Genomic DNA, 14,675 nt, shown 5'->3' with positions numbered 1-14,675 from the left:
CCCAAAATATCCACCAAAATATCCACCAAAATCCTTCCAAAATATCCCCAAAATATCCCCAAAATACCCCCAAAATAGCCCCCAAAATATCCTCAAAATTCCCCCAAAAATCTCCCCATAATCTCCCCAAAATATCCCCAAAATCCCCCCAAAAATCCTCCACAAAATTCCCCAAAACTCCCCCCAAATTTCCCCAAAATCGCCCCGGGTTCTCCCCAAAATCCTCCCTAAAAATTCCCCCAAAATCCTCCCCAAATCCCTCCGGGTTCTTCCCAAAATCCTCCACAAAATCCCCCCAAAATCCTCACAAAATATTCCCCCAAAATCCTCACCAAAAATTCCTCCAAAATTACCCCAAAATCCCCCCAAAATTCCCCCAAAATCCCCCCAGGGATTTCCCCAAAATTCCCCAAAATTCCCCCCAAATCCCTCAAACCCCCCAAAATCCCTCCAAAATCCCCCCAATACTCCCCAAACCTCCCCAAAATCCTCCAAACCCCCCAAATCCCCCAAAATTCCCCCAAACCTCCCAAAAATCTCCCCAAATTCCCCCAAACCCTCCCCCGAATCCCCCAAAATTCCCCCAATATTCCCCCCAAATCCCCCCAAAATTCCCCCAAAATCCACCAAACCCCCCCAAAGTCTCTCCAAAATCTCCCAAATCCCCCAAAATTCCCCCAATATTCCCCCCAAATCCCCCAAACCTCCCCAAATTCCCCCAACCACCCCCCAAATCCCCCAAAATTCCCCCAAAATTCCCCCAAACCCCCCCAAATCTCCCCCAATTACCCCAAACCCCCTCAAACCAACCCAAAATCCCCCAAATCCCCCCCAAAATCCCCCCAAAATCCCCCCAAAATCCCGCTAAAATTCCCCTAAAATTCCCCAAAGCCCCCCTAAAATTCCCCAAAATTCCTCCCAAATCCCCCCAAATCCCCCCAAACTCCCCCCCAAATCCCCCAAATCCCCCAAAATCCCCCAAAATCCCCCCAAACCCTCCCAAAATCCCCCAAATCTCCCCAAAATCCCCCAAATCCCCCCAAACCCTCCCAAAATCCCCCCAAATCCCCCCAAATCCCCCCAAAATCCCCAAAATCCCCCAAATCCCCACAAATCCCCCCAAAATCCCCCCAAAATCCCCCCAAAATCCCCCCAAATCCCCACAAATCACCCCCAAAATCCCCCCAAAATCCCCAAAATCCCCCAAATCCCCACAAATCCCCCCAAAATCCCCCCAAAATCCCCAAAATCCCCCAAATCCCCACAAATCCCCCCAAAATCCCCCCAAAATCCCCCCAAAATCCCCCAAATCCCCACAAATCCCCCCAAAATCCCCCCAAAATCCCCCCAAAATCCCCCTAAATCCCCACAAATCACCCCCAAAATCCCCCAAATCCCCCCAAATCCCCCCAAAATCCCCCAAAAATCCCCAAATCCCCCATTCCCCGCAGGAGCCCCGGCCTGGGTCCCCCCGGGCTGGGTCTGGGGGGGGCCCGGCGAGGCTGAGGAGGAGGAGGAGGAGGAGGAGGAAGAGCGGGCGCGGCCCCTGCTGAGGCTCTGGGGCTGCTGGGGGGGCTCGGGGGCCTCGGGTGAGCAACTGGGAGCACTGGGAGGGACTGGGAGGGACTGGGGGGGATTTTGGGGAGATTTTGGGGAGATTTTGGGGGATTCTGGGGGGATTTTGGGGGGATTTTGGGGAGAACTGGGAGGGACTGGGGGCACTGGGAGGGACTGGGAGGGAACTGGGAGGGACTGGGAGGGAACTGGGAGGGACTGGGGGGATTTTGGGGGGCACTGGGGGGATTTTGGGGGAATTTTGGGGGGCATTGGGGAGATTTTGGGGGAATTTTAGGGGAATTTGGGGGGGCATTGGGATTTTGGGGGGCACTGGGAGGGACTGGGGGGATTTTGGGGAGAAAAAGGGGGGATTTTGGGGAGGTTTTGCAGGAATTTTGGGGGGAACTGGGAGGGAACTGGGAAGGAACTGGGAGGGACTGGGGGGATTTTGGGGGAATTTTGTGGGATTTTGGGGAGCACTGGGGGGATTTGGAGGCGAACTGGGGGAGAACTGGAGGGTATTTTGGGGGAATTTTGTGGGATTTTGGGGGAATTTTGTGGGATTTTGGGGGAATTTTGGGGAGCACTGGGAGGGACTGGGGGGATTTTGGGGTGGAACTGGGGGGGACTGGGTCGATCCAGGGGGGAACTGAGGGGAGGTTTCCCCCTTTTCCTCCCATTTTTCCCCTTTTCCTCCATTTTCCCCCCATTTTCCCCCCATTTTCTCCCCTTTTCCTCCATTTTCTCCCCATTTCCCCCCATTTTCTCCCCTTTTCCTCCATTTTCTCCCCATTTCCCCCGATTTTCTCCCCTTTTCCTCCATTTTCCCCCATTTCCTCCCATTTTTCCCCTTTTCCTCCATTTCCCCCCCATTTTCTCTACTTTCCCCACATTTCCCCCCATTTCCCCCCATTTTCTCCCCATTTTCCCTCTGTTTCCCCCCATTTTTTCCCCTTTTCCTCCATTTCCCCCCCATTTCCTCCCATTTTTCTTCTGTTTCCCCCCATTTCCCCCCATTTCCCCCCATTTTCTCCACTTTCCCCCCATTTTCTCCCCATTTTTCTTCTGTTTCCCCCCATTTCCCCCCATTTTCTCCTCTTTTCCTCCATTTTCCCCCCATTTTCCCCTGTTTTCCCCCATTTCCCCCCATTTTCCCCCGTTTTCCCCCATTTCCCCCCATTTTCTCCCCTTTTCCTCCATTTCCCCCCCATTTTCTCCCATTTTTCCTCCCATTTCCCCCCATTTCCCCCCATTTCCTCCCCACTCCCGCAGACGCCGACGCCGACAGCTCCCGCGACGGCTCCGCCGCCGAGTCCCCCCCGTCTCCCCGCCCGGCCGCCGTGGCCCGGCCGGGCTGCGAGCGCTGCGGCAAACCCTTCACCAGCGCCTCGTCGCTGCGGCGCCACGTGGGCGCGGCGCACGCCGCCGGCGCCGCCGCGCCGTTCAGCTGCTGGCGCTGCCGCTGCGCCTTCCCGTGCGGCGCGGCGCTGCGCGAGCACCTGGCGGCGCCGTGCCGGCCGCGGCCGCACCGCTGCCGCGCCTGCCCCAAGCGCTTCGCCTCGGCGCGCTCGCTGCGCAAGCACCGCCGCCTGCACCTGGCCGGCGCGCCGCGCTGCGCCGACTGCGGCAAGACGCTGCCCTCGGACGCCGCGCTGCTCGCCCACCGCCGCGTCCACACCGGCGAGCGGCCCTTCGCCTGCCCCGAGTGCGGCAAGGCCTTCGCGGCGGCCAAATCGCTGGGCAAGCACCGGCGGGCGCGGCACGGCACCGGCGGCACCGGCGGCTTCGCCTGCGGCGACTGCGGGAAGAGCCTCTCGTCGCACGCGGCGCTGGTGACGCACCGGCGCATCCACACCGGCGAGCGGCCCTACGAGTGCCCCGACTGCGGCAAGGCCTTCATGGCCGTCAAGTCGCTCAGCAAGCACCGCAAAATTCACCGCCGCGGCGGCGGCGCGGCGACGGCGGCGCGGCCGGATTGCGGCGACGGCGAGGCGGCCGCGCCGTGCACGCACCGACGGCGGCAAAGCGGGGATGGCAAATTGGAGATGGCGCAGCAAACTGGGGATGGTGCCGGGGATGGCAAATCGGGGCCGCCGTGGCAAATGGGGAACGGCACCGAGGATGCCAAACCGGGGCCACCGCGGCACATTGGGAACGGTGCTGGAGATGCCAAATCAGGGCCGCCATGGCACATGGGGAATGGTGTCATGGATGCCAAACTGGAGCCGCCGTGGCACATCGGGAACGGTGCTGGAGATGCCAAATCGGAGCCGCCGTGGCACATCGGGAACGGTGCTGGAGATGCCAACCCGGAGCCGCCGCGGCGCGTCGGGAACGGCGCCGGGCTCGGCGCGGAGACCCCGGTGAACCCCGCGGCGCCGCCGCCCCGCGTGCGGCGCCGCCCGGCGTGCGAGGATTGCGGGAAGGCGTTCCGGGACGGCGCGGCGCTGCGGCGGCACCGGCGCGTGCACACCGGCGAGAAGCCGTTCGGCTGCGGCGAGTGCGGCAAGAGCTTCCGCGCCAGCTCCAGCCTGGTGATCCACCGGCGCAGCCACACCGGCGAGAAGCCCTACCCCTGCGCCCGCTGCGCCAAGAGCTTCGCCTCGCGCTCGGCGCTCATGAAGCACCTGCGCACCCACCTGCGCGACGGCACGGCGGCCGCGGCGGCGCCCTGACCGCGGGCGGTGGGTGCCAGGCCCGGGGATGGGTGAGATTTGGGTGCCAGGCCCAGGGATGGGTGAGATTTGGGTGCCAAACCCAGGGATGGGTGAGATTTGGGTGCCCAACTCATGGATTGGACGAATTTTGGATGCCCACCTCAGGGATTGGACAAATTTTGGGTGCCAAGCCCAGGGATTGGTGGGATTTGGGTGCCAAACCCAGGGATGGGTGAGATTTGGGTGCCCAACTCATGGATTGGACGAATTTTGGATGCCCACCTCAGGGATTGGACAAATTTTGGGTGCCAAGCCCAGGGATTGGTGGGATTTGGGTGCCAAACCCAGGGATGGGTGGGATTTGGGTGCCCAACTCATGGATTGGACGAATTTTGGATGCCCACCTCAGGGATTGGACAAATTTTGGGTGCCAAGCCCAGGGATTGGTGGGATTTGGGTGCCCAACTCATGGATTGGACGAATTTTGGATGCCCACCTCAGGGATTGGATGAATTTTGGGTGCGAAGCCCAGGGACTGGTGGGATTTGGGTGCCAGGCCCGGGGATGGGTGAGATTTGGGTGCCAGGCCTGGGGATCAGTGGGATTTGGGCACCCACCTCAGGGATTGGACAAATTTTGGGTGCCAAGCCCAGGGACTGGTGGGATTTGGGTGCCAGGCCCAGGGATTGGACGAATTTTGGATGCCCACCTCAGGGATTAGATGAATTTTGGGTGCCAACACCAGGGACCGGTGGGATTTACCAGGGACCGGTGGGATTTGGGTGCCAGGCCCGGGGATCGGTGGGATTTGGGCACCCAACTCATGGATTGGACAAATTTTGGATGCCCACCTTATGGATTGGATGAATTTTGGGCACCCAACTCATGGATTGGACAAATTTTGGGTGCCAAGACCAGGAATTGGTGGGATTTGGGTGCCCACCTCAGGGATTGGTGGGATTTGGGCGCCCAACTCATGGATTGGACAAATTTCGGATTCCCACATCAGGGATTGGACAAATTTTGGGTGTCCACATCAGGGACCAGTGGGATTTGGGTGCCCAACTCAGGGATTGATGGATCAAATTTTGGGTGCTCAGGGATGAAAGGACAAATTTTGGGTGCCCATCTCAGATGTTGAAGAAGAAATTTTGGGTGCCCACCTCAAGGATTGATGGACAAATTTTGGGCGCCCACCTCAGGGATCGATGGATTGAATTTGGGTGCCAGCGCCAGGCATTGATGGATTTTGGGTGCCCACCTCAGATGTTGAAGAACAAATTTTGGGTGTCCACCTCAAGGATTGATGGATTTTGGGTGCCCACCTCAGGGATGAAGATGCTCCTGAACATCCAACGCAACTTTTCGAGGCCAAAAAGTTTTTTTTTAGTTTCCACCACCAAAAAAATTCCAGTTTGTGAGGTGGAGGTGCTGGAGCCGGGGTTCCTCCGTTCCTCCGAGGGTTCCTCCAGCTGGATCGTGTTTTTCCGGACGTTCCGTGTCTCAATCCCGCGTTTCCTCCCCCAATTCCCGTCCCTGCTCCAAAACGAGGCGAAATAAAGCGGAATTGGGATTTTTAGGAAAGCGGCGTCGTGATTTGATGCCTCGGGGTTGGGGTGGGACCCTCATGGAGAGGAACCCAGCGGGGCTGGAACGTTCTGGAATGTCCCAAAATGTTCCCAAAATCCCAAGGAATCGTTGATGGATGGAGCTGAGAGCGGCACCAAGCCCCGGGCTGTTCCCGACCCTGGGGTTGCCAAAATTTGGGAATTTCCTCCTGAAATTCCTGCCCCGTGTCCGACTCCCGAGAACCCCACGAGCCTCCCCAAAAAAACCCCAAATTTAGCCCTAAAAGTTGCTTTTAGACCACTGGAATTTAGAATTTAACCAATTTTAACAATTTTAACAATTTTAAACTCGATGGGAACAGCGGCAACGCAGAATTCAGAGGCGACAACGCCGTTCCTCCCTTGCAGCGTTTCTCATTGTTTTATTCTGCAAAAACCCCAAAAAAACCCCAAATATACCCCTAGAACTGTTTTTCAACAACTGGAATTTGAATTTAACCAATTTAACCAATTTTTAACTTGATGGGGACACAGAATTCAGAGGGGACAACGCCGTTCCTCCCGTGCAGCGTCTCTCATCCTTTTATTCTGCAAAAACCCCAAAAAACCCCAAATTTAGCCCTAAAAGTTGCTTTTAGACCACTGGAATTTTGAATTTAGCCAATTTTAACAATTTAACCAATTTTTAACTTGATGGGGACACAGAATTCAGAGGCGACAACGCCGTTCCTCCCGTGCAGCGTCTCTCATCCTTTTATTCTGCAAAAACCCCCAAAAAACCCCAAATTCAGCCCTGAGAGTCCCTTTTCAACCACTGGAATTTGAATTTAACCAATTTTAACAATTTAACCAATTTTTAACTTGATGGGGACACAGAATTCAGAGGCGACAACGCCGTTCCTCCCGTGCAGTGTTTCTCATTGTTTTATTCTGCAAAAACGCAAAAAAAACCCCAAATTTAGCCCTAAAAGATGCTTTTAGACCACTGGAATTTAGAATTTAACCAATTTTAACAATTTTACCAATTTTAACAATTTTTAACTCGATGGGAACGGCGACAACGCAGAATTCAGAGGCGACAACGCCGTTCCTCCCGTGCAGCGTCTCTCATCCTTTTATTCTGCAAAAACCCCCCCAAACCCCAACACAAACCCAACGAACCCCCCCAAAAACCCCCCAAAACCCCCCGGAAGCCGCGCTCAGCTCCAGGAGGGGTCGTAGCCCGTCCAGTCCGAGGGCGGCGCCAGGAAGACGCGGCGGCCGCGGCACACCAGGCTGACCACGCCGCGGTAGCCGCCGCGGGGGACGCCGGACTTGAGGTCGTCCATGAGGCCCAAGGCCTTGGCCAAGGCCTTGAAGGAGTCGCGGCCGCGGTACTGGAGGCGCACGGGGCCCGGGCCCGGCGCCGGCTCGTCGCGGAGCTGCTCCAGGCCCACCTCGGGCGCGCCGTACACCTGCGGCAGGAAGGAGCGCTCGTAGGCGTCGCGCTTGAGGTAGGACAGGTCCAGCTGGGTGAAAGGCACGAAGCGGTCGTTGAGTTTGATGAACTTCAGGTACTGGTCGAAGAACTGGCCGTGGCTGACGCCCTTGCGGCCGAACGTCATCGTCCTGGACACCTCGGGCCGGACGCAGGCGCGGCCGCGCCGCTGCTCCGGCCGCCTCATCCAGTCGTCCCAGAACGCCGGCGGCCACTTGGGCTCCAGCTCGTCCCAGAGCTCGGCCAGCAGCAGCCAGCCCAAGCCGGGGAAGAAGTCGGTGCGGTAGAGCAGCTCGGCGCGCCCGGCGTCCACCAGCGCCGCCTTGCCGTTGTCGTTCCACGCCGAGGCGCACCACAGCGTGGGGTCCTCGCGCAGCAGCGGCAGCACCGCCTGGAAGTACTCGAAGAAATCCGGCGCCACCTCCAAGTCGTCCTCCACCACGATGGCGGCGCGGTAGCGGAAGGTGCGGAACACCTGGCCCAGCGCCCAGCGGTAGTGCCGCGCGATGCGGTAGTAGCCCTGGAACTTGCGGTGCTCCGGCGGCACCGGCACGTCGCCGAGCTCGGGCTGCCGGATGTGCGCCACGGCGGCGCCGTAGGAGGCGATGACGGCCGCCGTCTCGGCGTGGCCGCAGTCCTGCGACACGATCACCGGGAAGCGCCGGGCGCTGGGCCGGTAGCGCAGCAGCTTGTCCAGGCAGCGCCGCACCGAGCTGCGGTCGCAGGCCAGCACCAGCACCGGGATCACCGGCGGCTCGGCGGTGCCGCGGGCGGGTTTCGGCGCGCTTCCGGAGGGTTCCGGCGCGCCGCGGCGGCGCGGGCGGCCCAGGCGCTGGATCTGCAGCAGCAGGTCGCGCTGCAGCCGCAGCTCGGCCTCGGCGTCCTGCGCCAGGCGCAGCAGCTGCGCCGGCAGCGGCGGCGGCGGCGCGGCGCGGCCCCGCAGCAGCAGCAGCAGCAGCCCGTGCCACGCCAGCAGCAGCGCCGCGCCCAGCAGCGCCAGGCGGCCCTGCCGCGGCATGCTTCACATGCGGCTGCGGGACGGAGAAACGGGCACTGGTGAAAAACGGGGAGAATGGGGATTGGGGGAAAACGGGGAGAATGGGGATTGGTGAAAAACGGGGAAATTATGGGGATTGGGGGAAAATGGGGAAATTATGGGGGATTGGGGGAAAATGGGGGAAAATGGGGGATTGGTGAAAAATGGGGGAAAACGGGGATTGGTGAAAAATGGGGGAAAATGGGGGATTGGGGGAAAACGGGGAAATTATGGGGTGAGAATGGGGGGATTGGTGAAAAATGGGGAGAAACGGGGACTGGTGAAAAACGGGGGAAATGGGGATTGGGGGAAAATGGGGAGAAACGGGGATTGGTGAAAAACGGGGGAAATGGGGATTGGGGGAAAATGGGGGAAATGGGGATTGGGGGAAAATGGGGAGAAACGGGGGATTGGTGAAAAATGGGGAAATTATGGGGTAAGAATGGGGGATTGGTGAAAAACGGGGGGAATGGGGGGATTGGTGAAAAATGGGGAGAAACGGGGATTGGTGAAAAACGGGGAAATTATGGGGGATTGGGGGAAAATGCGGGAAAACAGGGATTGGTGAAAAATGGGGGGAATGGGGGATTGGTGAAAAATGGGGAAATTATGGGGGATTGGTGAAAAATGGGGAGAAACAGGGATTGGTGAAAAACGGGGGAAAATGGGGATTGGTGAAAAATGGGAATTGGGGGGATTGGTGAAAAATGGGGAGAAACAGGGACTGGTGAAAAATGGGGGGAAAACGGGGGGATTGGTGAAAAATGGGGAAATTATGGGGGATTGGTGAAAAATGGGAATTGGGGGATTGGTGAAAAATGGGAATTGGGGGGATTGGTTAAAAATGGGAATTGGGGAGAAAACGGGGGGATTGGTTAAAAATGGGAAATTGGGGGGGAAATGGGGGGATTGGTTAAAAAGGGGAAATCAGGGGGAAATGGGAATTTGGGGGGAAAAAGGGAAATTTGTGGGGGAAAATAAGAAATTTTGAGGTGAAAATGAGAATTTTGGGGGTGAGAAAGGGAAATTTGTGGGTCAAAAAAAGGGAAATTTGGGGGTAAAAAAAATTTGGGGTAAAAAAGAGAAAATTGAGAGGAAAAAGGAGAAATTTGGGTGAAAAAGGGAAATTTGGGGGGAAAAAAGGGAATTTGGGGGGCAAAATGGGGATTTTTTTGGGAAAAAGAGGGATTTGGGAGGGGAAATGAGGAATTTTGGGATGAAAATGAGAAATTTGGGGGTGAAAAAGGGAAATTTGAGGGAAAAAGGGGAATTTGGGGGTGAAAAAGGGAAATTTGGGGGTGAAAGAGAAGATTTTGGGGTTAAAAGAAAGAAAATTGGATTAAAAAAGAGAAAATTGGGTTAAAAAGTAAATTTGGGGTAAAAATGAGGGAAAATGAAATTTGGGCTTGGAAATGGAAGAAAATGAAATTTGGGGTTAAAAAAGAGAAATTTGGGGTTAGAACAAGAAATCTGGGGTTAAAAACGAGGAGGAAATAGGGGGGATTAGAAATTTGGGGTTGAAAATTGAGAAATAGAAAATTCAGGGTTAAAAAAGAGAAATTTGGGTTAAAAAAGAAATTTGGGGGCGGAAAAGAGAAATTTGGGGTTAAAAACAGGGTCAAAAAAGGAGGGAAAAGAGAAATTTGGAGTTAAAAATGGAGGGAAAAGTCACAATTTTTGAATTAGGGGTACAAAAGAAACCCAAATCCCAGGCCCCAAAATTCCCTTTTTTACCCCAAAATCCCTTCCAAAAGAGGAAGTGAAACCTTATGGTTGAAAGAAATAAAAATAAATCAAATATACAAGAAAAAGTCCCTAAAAATCCCCCAAAATTAAAAAATTGGCAAAAATTCCCTTTAAAATGCCCCAGAATTGTTTTAAAAAATGAGAAAAAATTGAAATTTGAGTTTCTCACCCCAAATTTCACTGAAGATTAAGAAAATCCTAAAAATTCCTTAAAATTCTGTTAAAAATGAGACAAAAATCCTTAAAAAAAAGAAAATAAACAAATTCAGCCCTCACCGATCCGGAATTCAAGGGCAGAGTCCGATCCTGTTAAAATTTAATTTTTAATCTTGTTAAATATTAATTCCAGTGCTAAAACTTAATCTTAAGTCTTGTTAAATATTAATTTAAATTATTTTTAATTTTAAATGCTGCGAGATACTAATTTTTAAATAGTTTTGATGTTAAATTTTAATTTCCAATGCTGTGAAATTGAAATTTCAAATCAAAATTTAAGTTTTAATTTTTTAATCCTGTGAACTTTTAACCCAGGGAGGATTTTCCAGTCTAAAAGAGAGGAAAAAGAAAATGGGGCAAATTCATGGAAATTGGGATTTGAGAGTTCAAATGGTGAAGAAATTTGTGGTTAAGGAAGGGGGGGATAAAAGATAAAAAAAGGGGGAAAAGGAGAAAAAAAGGAGAAAAAAGGAGAAAAAAGAGGGGAAAACGAGAAAAAAAAGAGGAAAAGAGAGAAAAAAATTGGGGAGAAAAAAGGGAAATTAAGGAATTAAATTTCATTTTTAAAAATAAAATGAGAAAAAATCCAGGAAAGGGTTAAAAAAATCCAGAAAAAAAGGGAAAAAAAACCTCGGGAAGGGTTAAAAATTAAAGGGGAATATGAGAGGGTTAATAAAAAGTTGGAAAAGTGGGAAAAATGCAGGAAAAATTTTTTAAAAAAAGGGAAAAAAAGAGAATTTCTCTGGGGCGGCTCCAGTGCGGGAGCTCAAGGGTTAAACTCTGCCCCGGCCACGTCAGCACCGGAAAAGGGAATTAAAGGGGCAAAAAAAGCCCAAAAAATCGGATTTTTTCCCAAAAAATGGGGCCAGAGGGGTGGGGGGAGAAGGAAAAACCTGGGGGAATTAAAATGGCCCAAAATCCCTAAAAATTGCCCCAAAAAAAACAAGCTAAGGGGGAAAAAAGGAGGGGAAAAGGGGAAAAAAAAGGGGAAAAATAAAGAGAAAAATCGGATTTTTTGGGAAAAGAGAGAAGGGAGAAGTTGGGGGGGATTCCCTGAGAAAAAACAGCCCAAAAATGGGGAAAAAACACCCAAAAAAAGCAGGAAAAGAGGGAAAAAAAGAGAGAAAAAAGGAGGGAAAAAAGAGAAAAATCAGATTTGAACGGGGAAAATCAAGCAGGAAAAATGGGGGGGGATTTACCTGCGCCAAAATCCTGAAATTTCACCCCAAAATTCCGGGATTTCTTCGAAATTTGGGATTTTTGAACCGAAATCTGGAAGTTTGCTGGGATTTGACCCCAAATTTGTTTGTTTTTTGTCCAAAATTTGAGATTTTTGCTCCAAAATTTGGTGTTTTTGCTCCAAAAATTGGGATTTTTGCCCAAAAAATTGGGATTTTTGCCCGAATGTTGGGGTTTTTGCCCAAATTTGGGGAGTTTTGCCCCGAGCGTGGCCGGGGCTGCAGCTGGAGCTGCTGACTCAGCGAATTGGGAATTTTCCTTCCCCTCTGGGCAGCGGCCAAGTGATGAAATCGCCTCAAATCCCCCCAAAATTTACATATTTTGGGTGGAAATTGAATTTTTTCTCCTTTTTTCCCTGTCCTTGGAGAGTTGAGGGGGTGAAAATCCCAAAATTTTGGAGTTTTTGAGGATTTTTAGCCAAAAATTCCCCGTTAATTCTAATTTTTGTCAGCCAAAAATCCCCCAAATCGGAAGAAAAATGCAAAATCATTCAAATTTGGGGTGAAAATCCCAAATTTCGGGCAAATTCCGTATTCATTCCCATTTTTGTCAGCACAAAATTCCCAAATTCTGGGAAAATCCAAGATAATTCAGATTTTGAGGGAAAAAATCCCAAATTTTGGGCAAATCCATGCTGAGACCCAAATTTTTTCCCAAAATTCCAATTTTTTCCTCCCTTATTTCCAGATTTTCCCGATTTTTTTCTCCAAAATTTCATTTTTTCCCCATTCTTTCCTTTTTTCCCCATTTTTTTGGCCAAAATGCCAAATTTTCCCCGTTTTTTCCCAAAATTCCCTTTTTTCCCCATTTTCCCCCCAATTTTTTCCTTTTTTTTCCAATTTCCCCCATTTTTTCCATTTTCCCCATTATTTCCCATTTTCCCCCCATTTTTTCTCAGTTTCCCCATTCCCCCCATTTTACGCCCCAAATTCCATTTTTTCCCTGTTTTCCCCTCTTTTTTCCCCATTTCCCCCATTTTTTTCCCATAAATTCTAATTTTTCTCCTAGTTTTTCCCCAAATTTCCCCGTTTTCCCCCATTAATTCCCTTTTATTTTCTTGCGGTTTTCCCCCCCATTTTTACCCCAAAATTCCCCACTTTTGCCCATTTTTCCCATCCCCCCCCCATTTTTTCTCCCAAAATTCCCTAATTATCTACATTTTTTCCCTGATTTTGCCCATTTTTCCCAATTTCCCCCATTTTCCCCCAAAATTCCCTTCTTACCCCCATTTTTCCCGTTTTTTGCCCATTTTTTCCTTTTTTCCCCATTTTTTCCCAATTTCCACCCCATTTTTCCCATTTTCCCCCGTTTTTTCCCCATTTTCCCATTTCCCCCCATTTTTTCCCATTTTCCCCCGTTTTTTTCCATTTCCCCCCGTTTTTCCCCATTTTTTTCCCGTTTTTTCCCATTTCCCCCCATTTTTTTCCTGTTTTTTCCCATTTCCCCCCATTTTTTCCCATATCCCCCCATTTCCCCTCGTTTTTTCCCATTTTCCCCGTTTTTTCCCATTTCCCCCCGTTTTTCCCCGTTTTTTCCCCATTTCCCCCCATTTTCCCCCCGTTTTTTCCCATTTTCCCCCGTTTTTTCTCATTTCCCCCCATTTTTTTCCCATTTTCTCCCATTTTTGCCCATTTCCCCCCGTTTTCCCCCGTTTTAGCCCATTTTCCCCGTTTTTCCCCATTTTTTTCCCGTTTTTCCCCATTTTTCCCCGTTTTTTCCCATTTCCCCCCGTTTTCCCCCGTTTTATCCCATTTTCCCCGATTTTGCCCATTTCCCCCCGTTTTTGCCCCGTTTTTGCCCATTTTCCCCGTTTTTGCCCCGTTTTCCCCCGTTTTTGCCCATTTTCCCCCGTTTTTGCCCATTTTCCCCCGTTTTTGCCCATTTTCCCCCATTTTTTCCCGTTTTCCCCCGTTTTTGCCCCGTTTTCCCCCGCTCCCGCCTCACCTGCCGCTCAGTGGGGGAGGGGGCTCCGCCTCCGGCTCCCCCCTCCCCCCCGAGGCTCCCTCGGGAATTTTGGGGCAAAATTCCGGAATTTGGGGCTCCTGGAGGGGGGCGGGGCCGGGACCTCCTGGGGAAAAAGAACAAAAATGGGAAAAAACGAAAATTCCCAAAATTCTGAATTCGGGGAGGGGTTGGAGGGAAAACCAAAAAAACCCAAAAATACCAAAATTAAAACCCCAACAAATCTAAATAAATCCCCCCCAAAAAATCCCAAAATCCCCAAAAAAATTCCCAATAAAACCCCCCCAAAAAATCCCAATAAATCTCCTCGAAAAGCTCCAAAATCTCCCCAAAAATCTCCTAAAAAATCCAAATAAATACCCCCAAAAAAATCCCCAAATCCCCTCAAAGCATCTAAATAAATCCCCCCAAAAATCACCAAAATCCCCCCCCAAAAATGCAAAAAAACCCCCCAAAAAAATCCCAAAATTCCCCTCAAAAAAATCCCAATAAACCCAGAAAAAAACCCCCAAAACCCCCTAAAAAATCCCAACAAATTCCCTCCAAAAAAAGCCAAAATCCCCTCTAAAAAATCCAAATAATTGCCCAAAAAACCCCCAAAAAATCCCAAAATCCCCCCCAAAAAATCCCAGAATCCTTATAAATAAGTGCCCAAAAAAAATCCCAAAATTCTCCCAAAAAACCCCAAAATCCCCCCCAAAAATCCCAATAAAACTAAAAAAAGAACCCCCAAAAATCCCCAAATCCCCCCCAAACACCCCCAAAAATCCCCTCTATAAACTAATCCCAAAAAAACCCAAAAAACCCCAAAAAATCCCCAAATTTCGCCCCGCCGCCATTTTGGGGCTCAGCCGCTCCCCCTCCGAAAAGGCCCCAAAACCCCAAAAATCCCCAAAAAATCCCCAAAAAATCCCCAAAAAATCCCCAAAAAATCCCAAACGCGGCCGCGCCCGCCGCCCCTCCCCCCCCCAGCACCTCCGGGGCTCCCCCCCAGCGCCGGGACCCCCCGAAACCCCCAAAAAGTCCCAAAAACCCCCAAATTTCCCCCAAAATCCCGGCCCCCCCCGCCCCCCCCGTACCGGCGGCGCCTTCCCGCGAGCGCCGCCACTTCCGGTCCGGCCGCGAGCGCCGCCACTTCCGGTCCGGCCGCGAGCGCCGCCACTTCCGGTCCGGCCGCGAGCGCCGCCACTTCCGGCCCGGCCGCAGCGGAAGCGGCG

General features: G+C 52.0%; 1 protein-coding gene across 8 annotated transcripts; it reads right to left on the bottom strand.

The window, feature by feature from the left end:
- Positions 1-6,180: 6,180 nt before the first annotated feature.
- Positions 6,181-14,588, bottom strand: MGAT1 (alpha-1,3-mannosyl-glycoprotein 2-beta-N-acetylglucosaminyltransferase). 8 transcript variants are annotated; one of them, XM_085564935.1, is made up of 4 exons: positions 14,538-14,588; positions 13,441-13,564; positions 11,457-11,540; positions 6,181-8,312 (listed from the first exon to the last, which is right to left on the bottom strand). In XM_085564935.1, the coding sequence occupies exon 4, from the start codon at positions 8,275-8,277 to the stop codon at positions 6,982-6,984; it is 1,296 nt and encodes a 431-aa protein (XP_085421061.1). In that variant the 5' UTR covers positions 8,278-8,312; positions 11,457-11,540; positions 13,441-13,564; positions 14,538-14,588; the 3' UTR covers positions 6,181-6,981. The 8 variants fall into 8 exon arrangements, with proteins under 8 accessions (XP_085421061.1, XP_085421057.1, XP_085421058.1 ...); XM_085564931.1 differs by having other exon boundaries at positions 6,181-8,290; XM_085564932.1 differs by having other exon boundaries at positions 13,441-14,588.
- Between the last annotated feature and the right edge of the window lie 87 nt (positions 14,589-14,675).

This window comes from Lonchura striata, chromosome 35 (assembly GCF_050655825.1).
Source record: "Lonchura striata isolate lonStrDom1 chromosome 35, ASM5065582v1, whole genome shotgun sequence".
Classification (NCBI taxonomy): domain Eukaryota; kingdom Metazoa; phylum Chordata; class Aves; order Passeriformes; family Estrildidae; genus Lonchura; species Lonchura striata.
The sequence above is the reverse complement of the archived record's forward strand: the minus strand, read 5'-3'. Positions and strand labels throughout refer to the sequence as shown.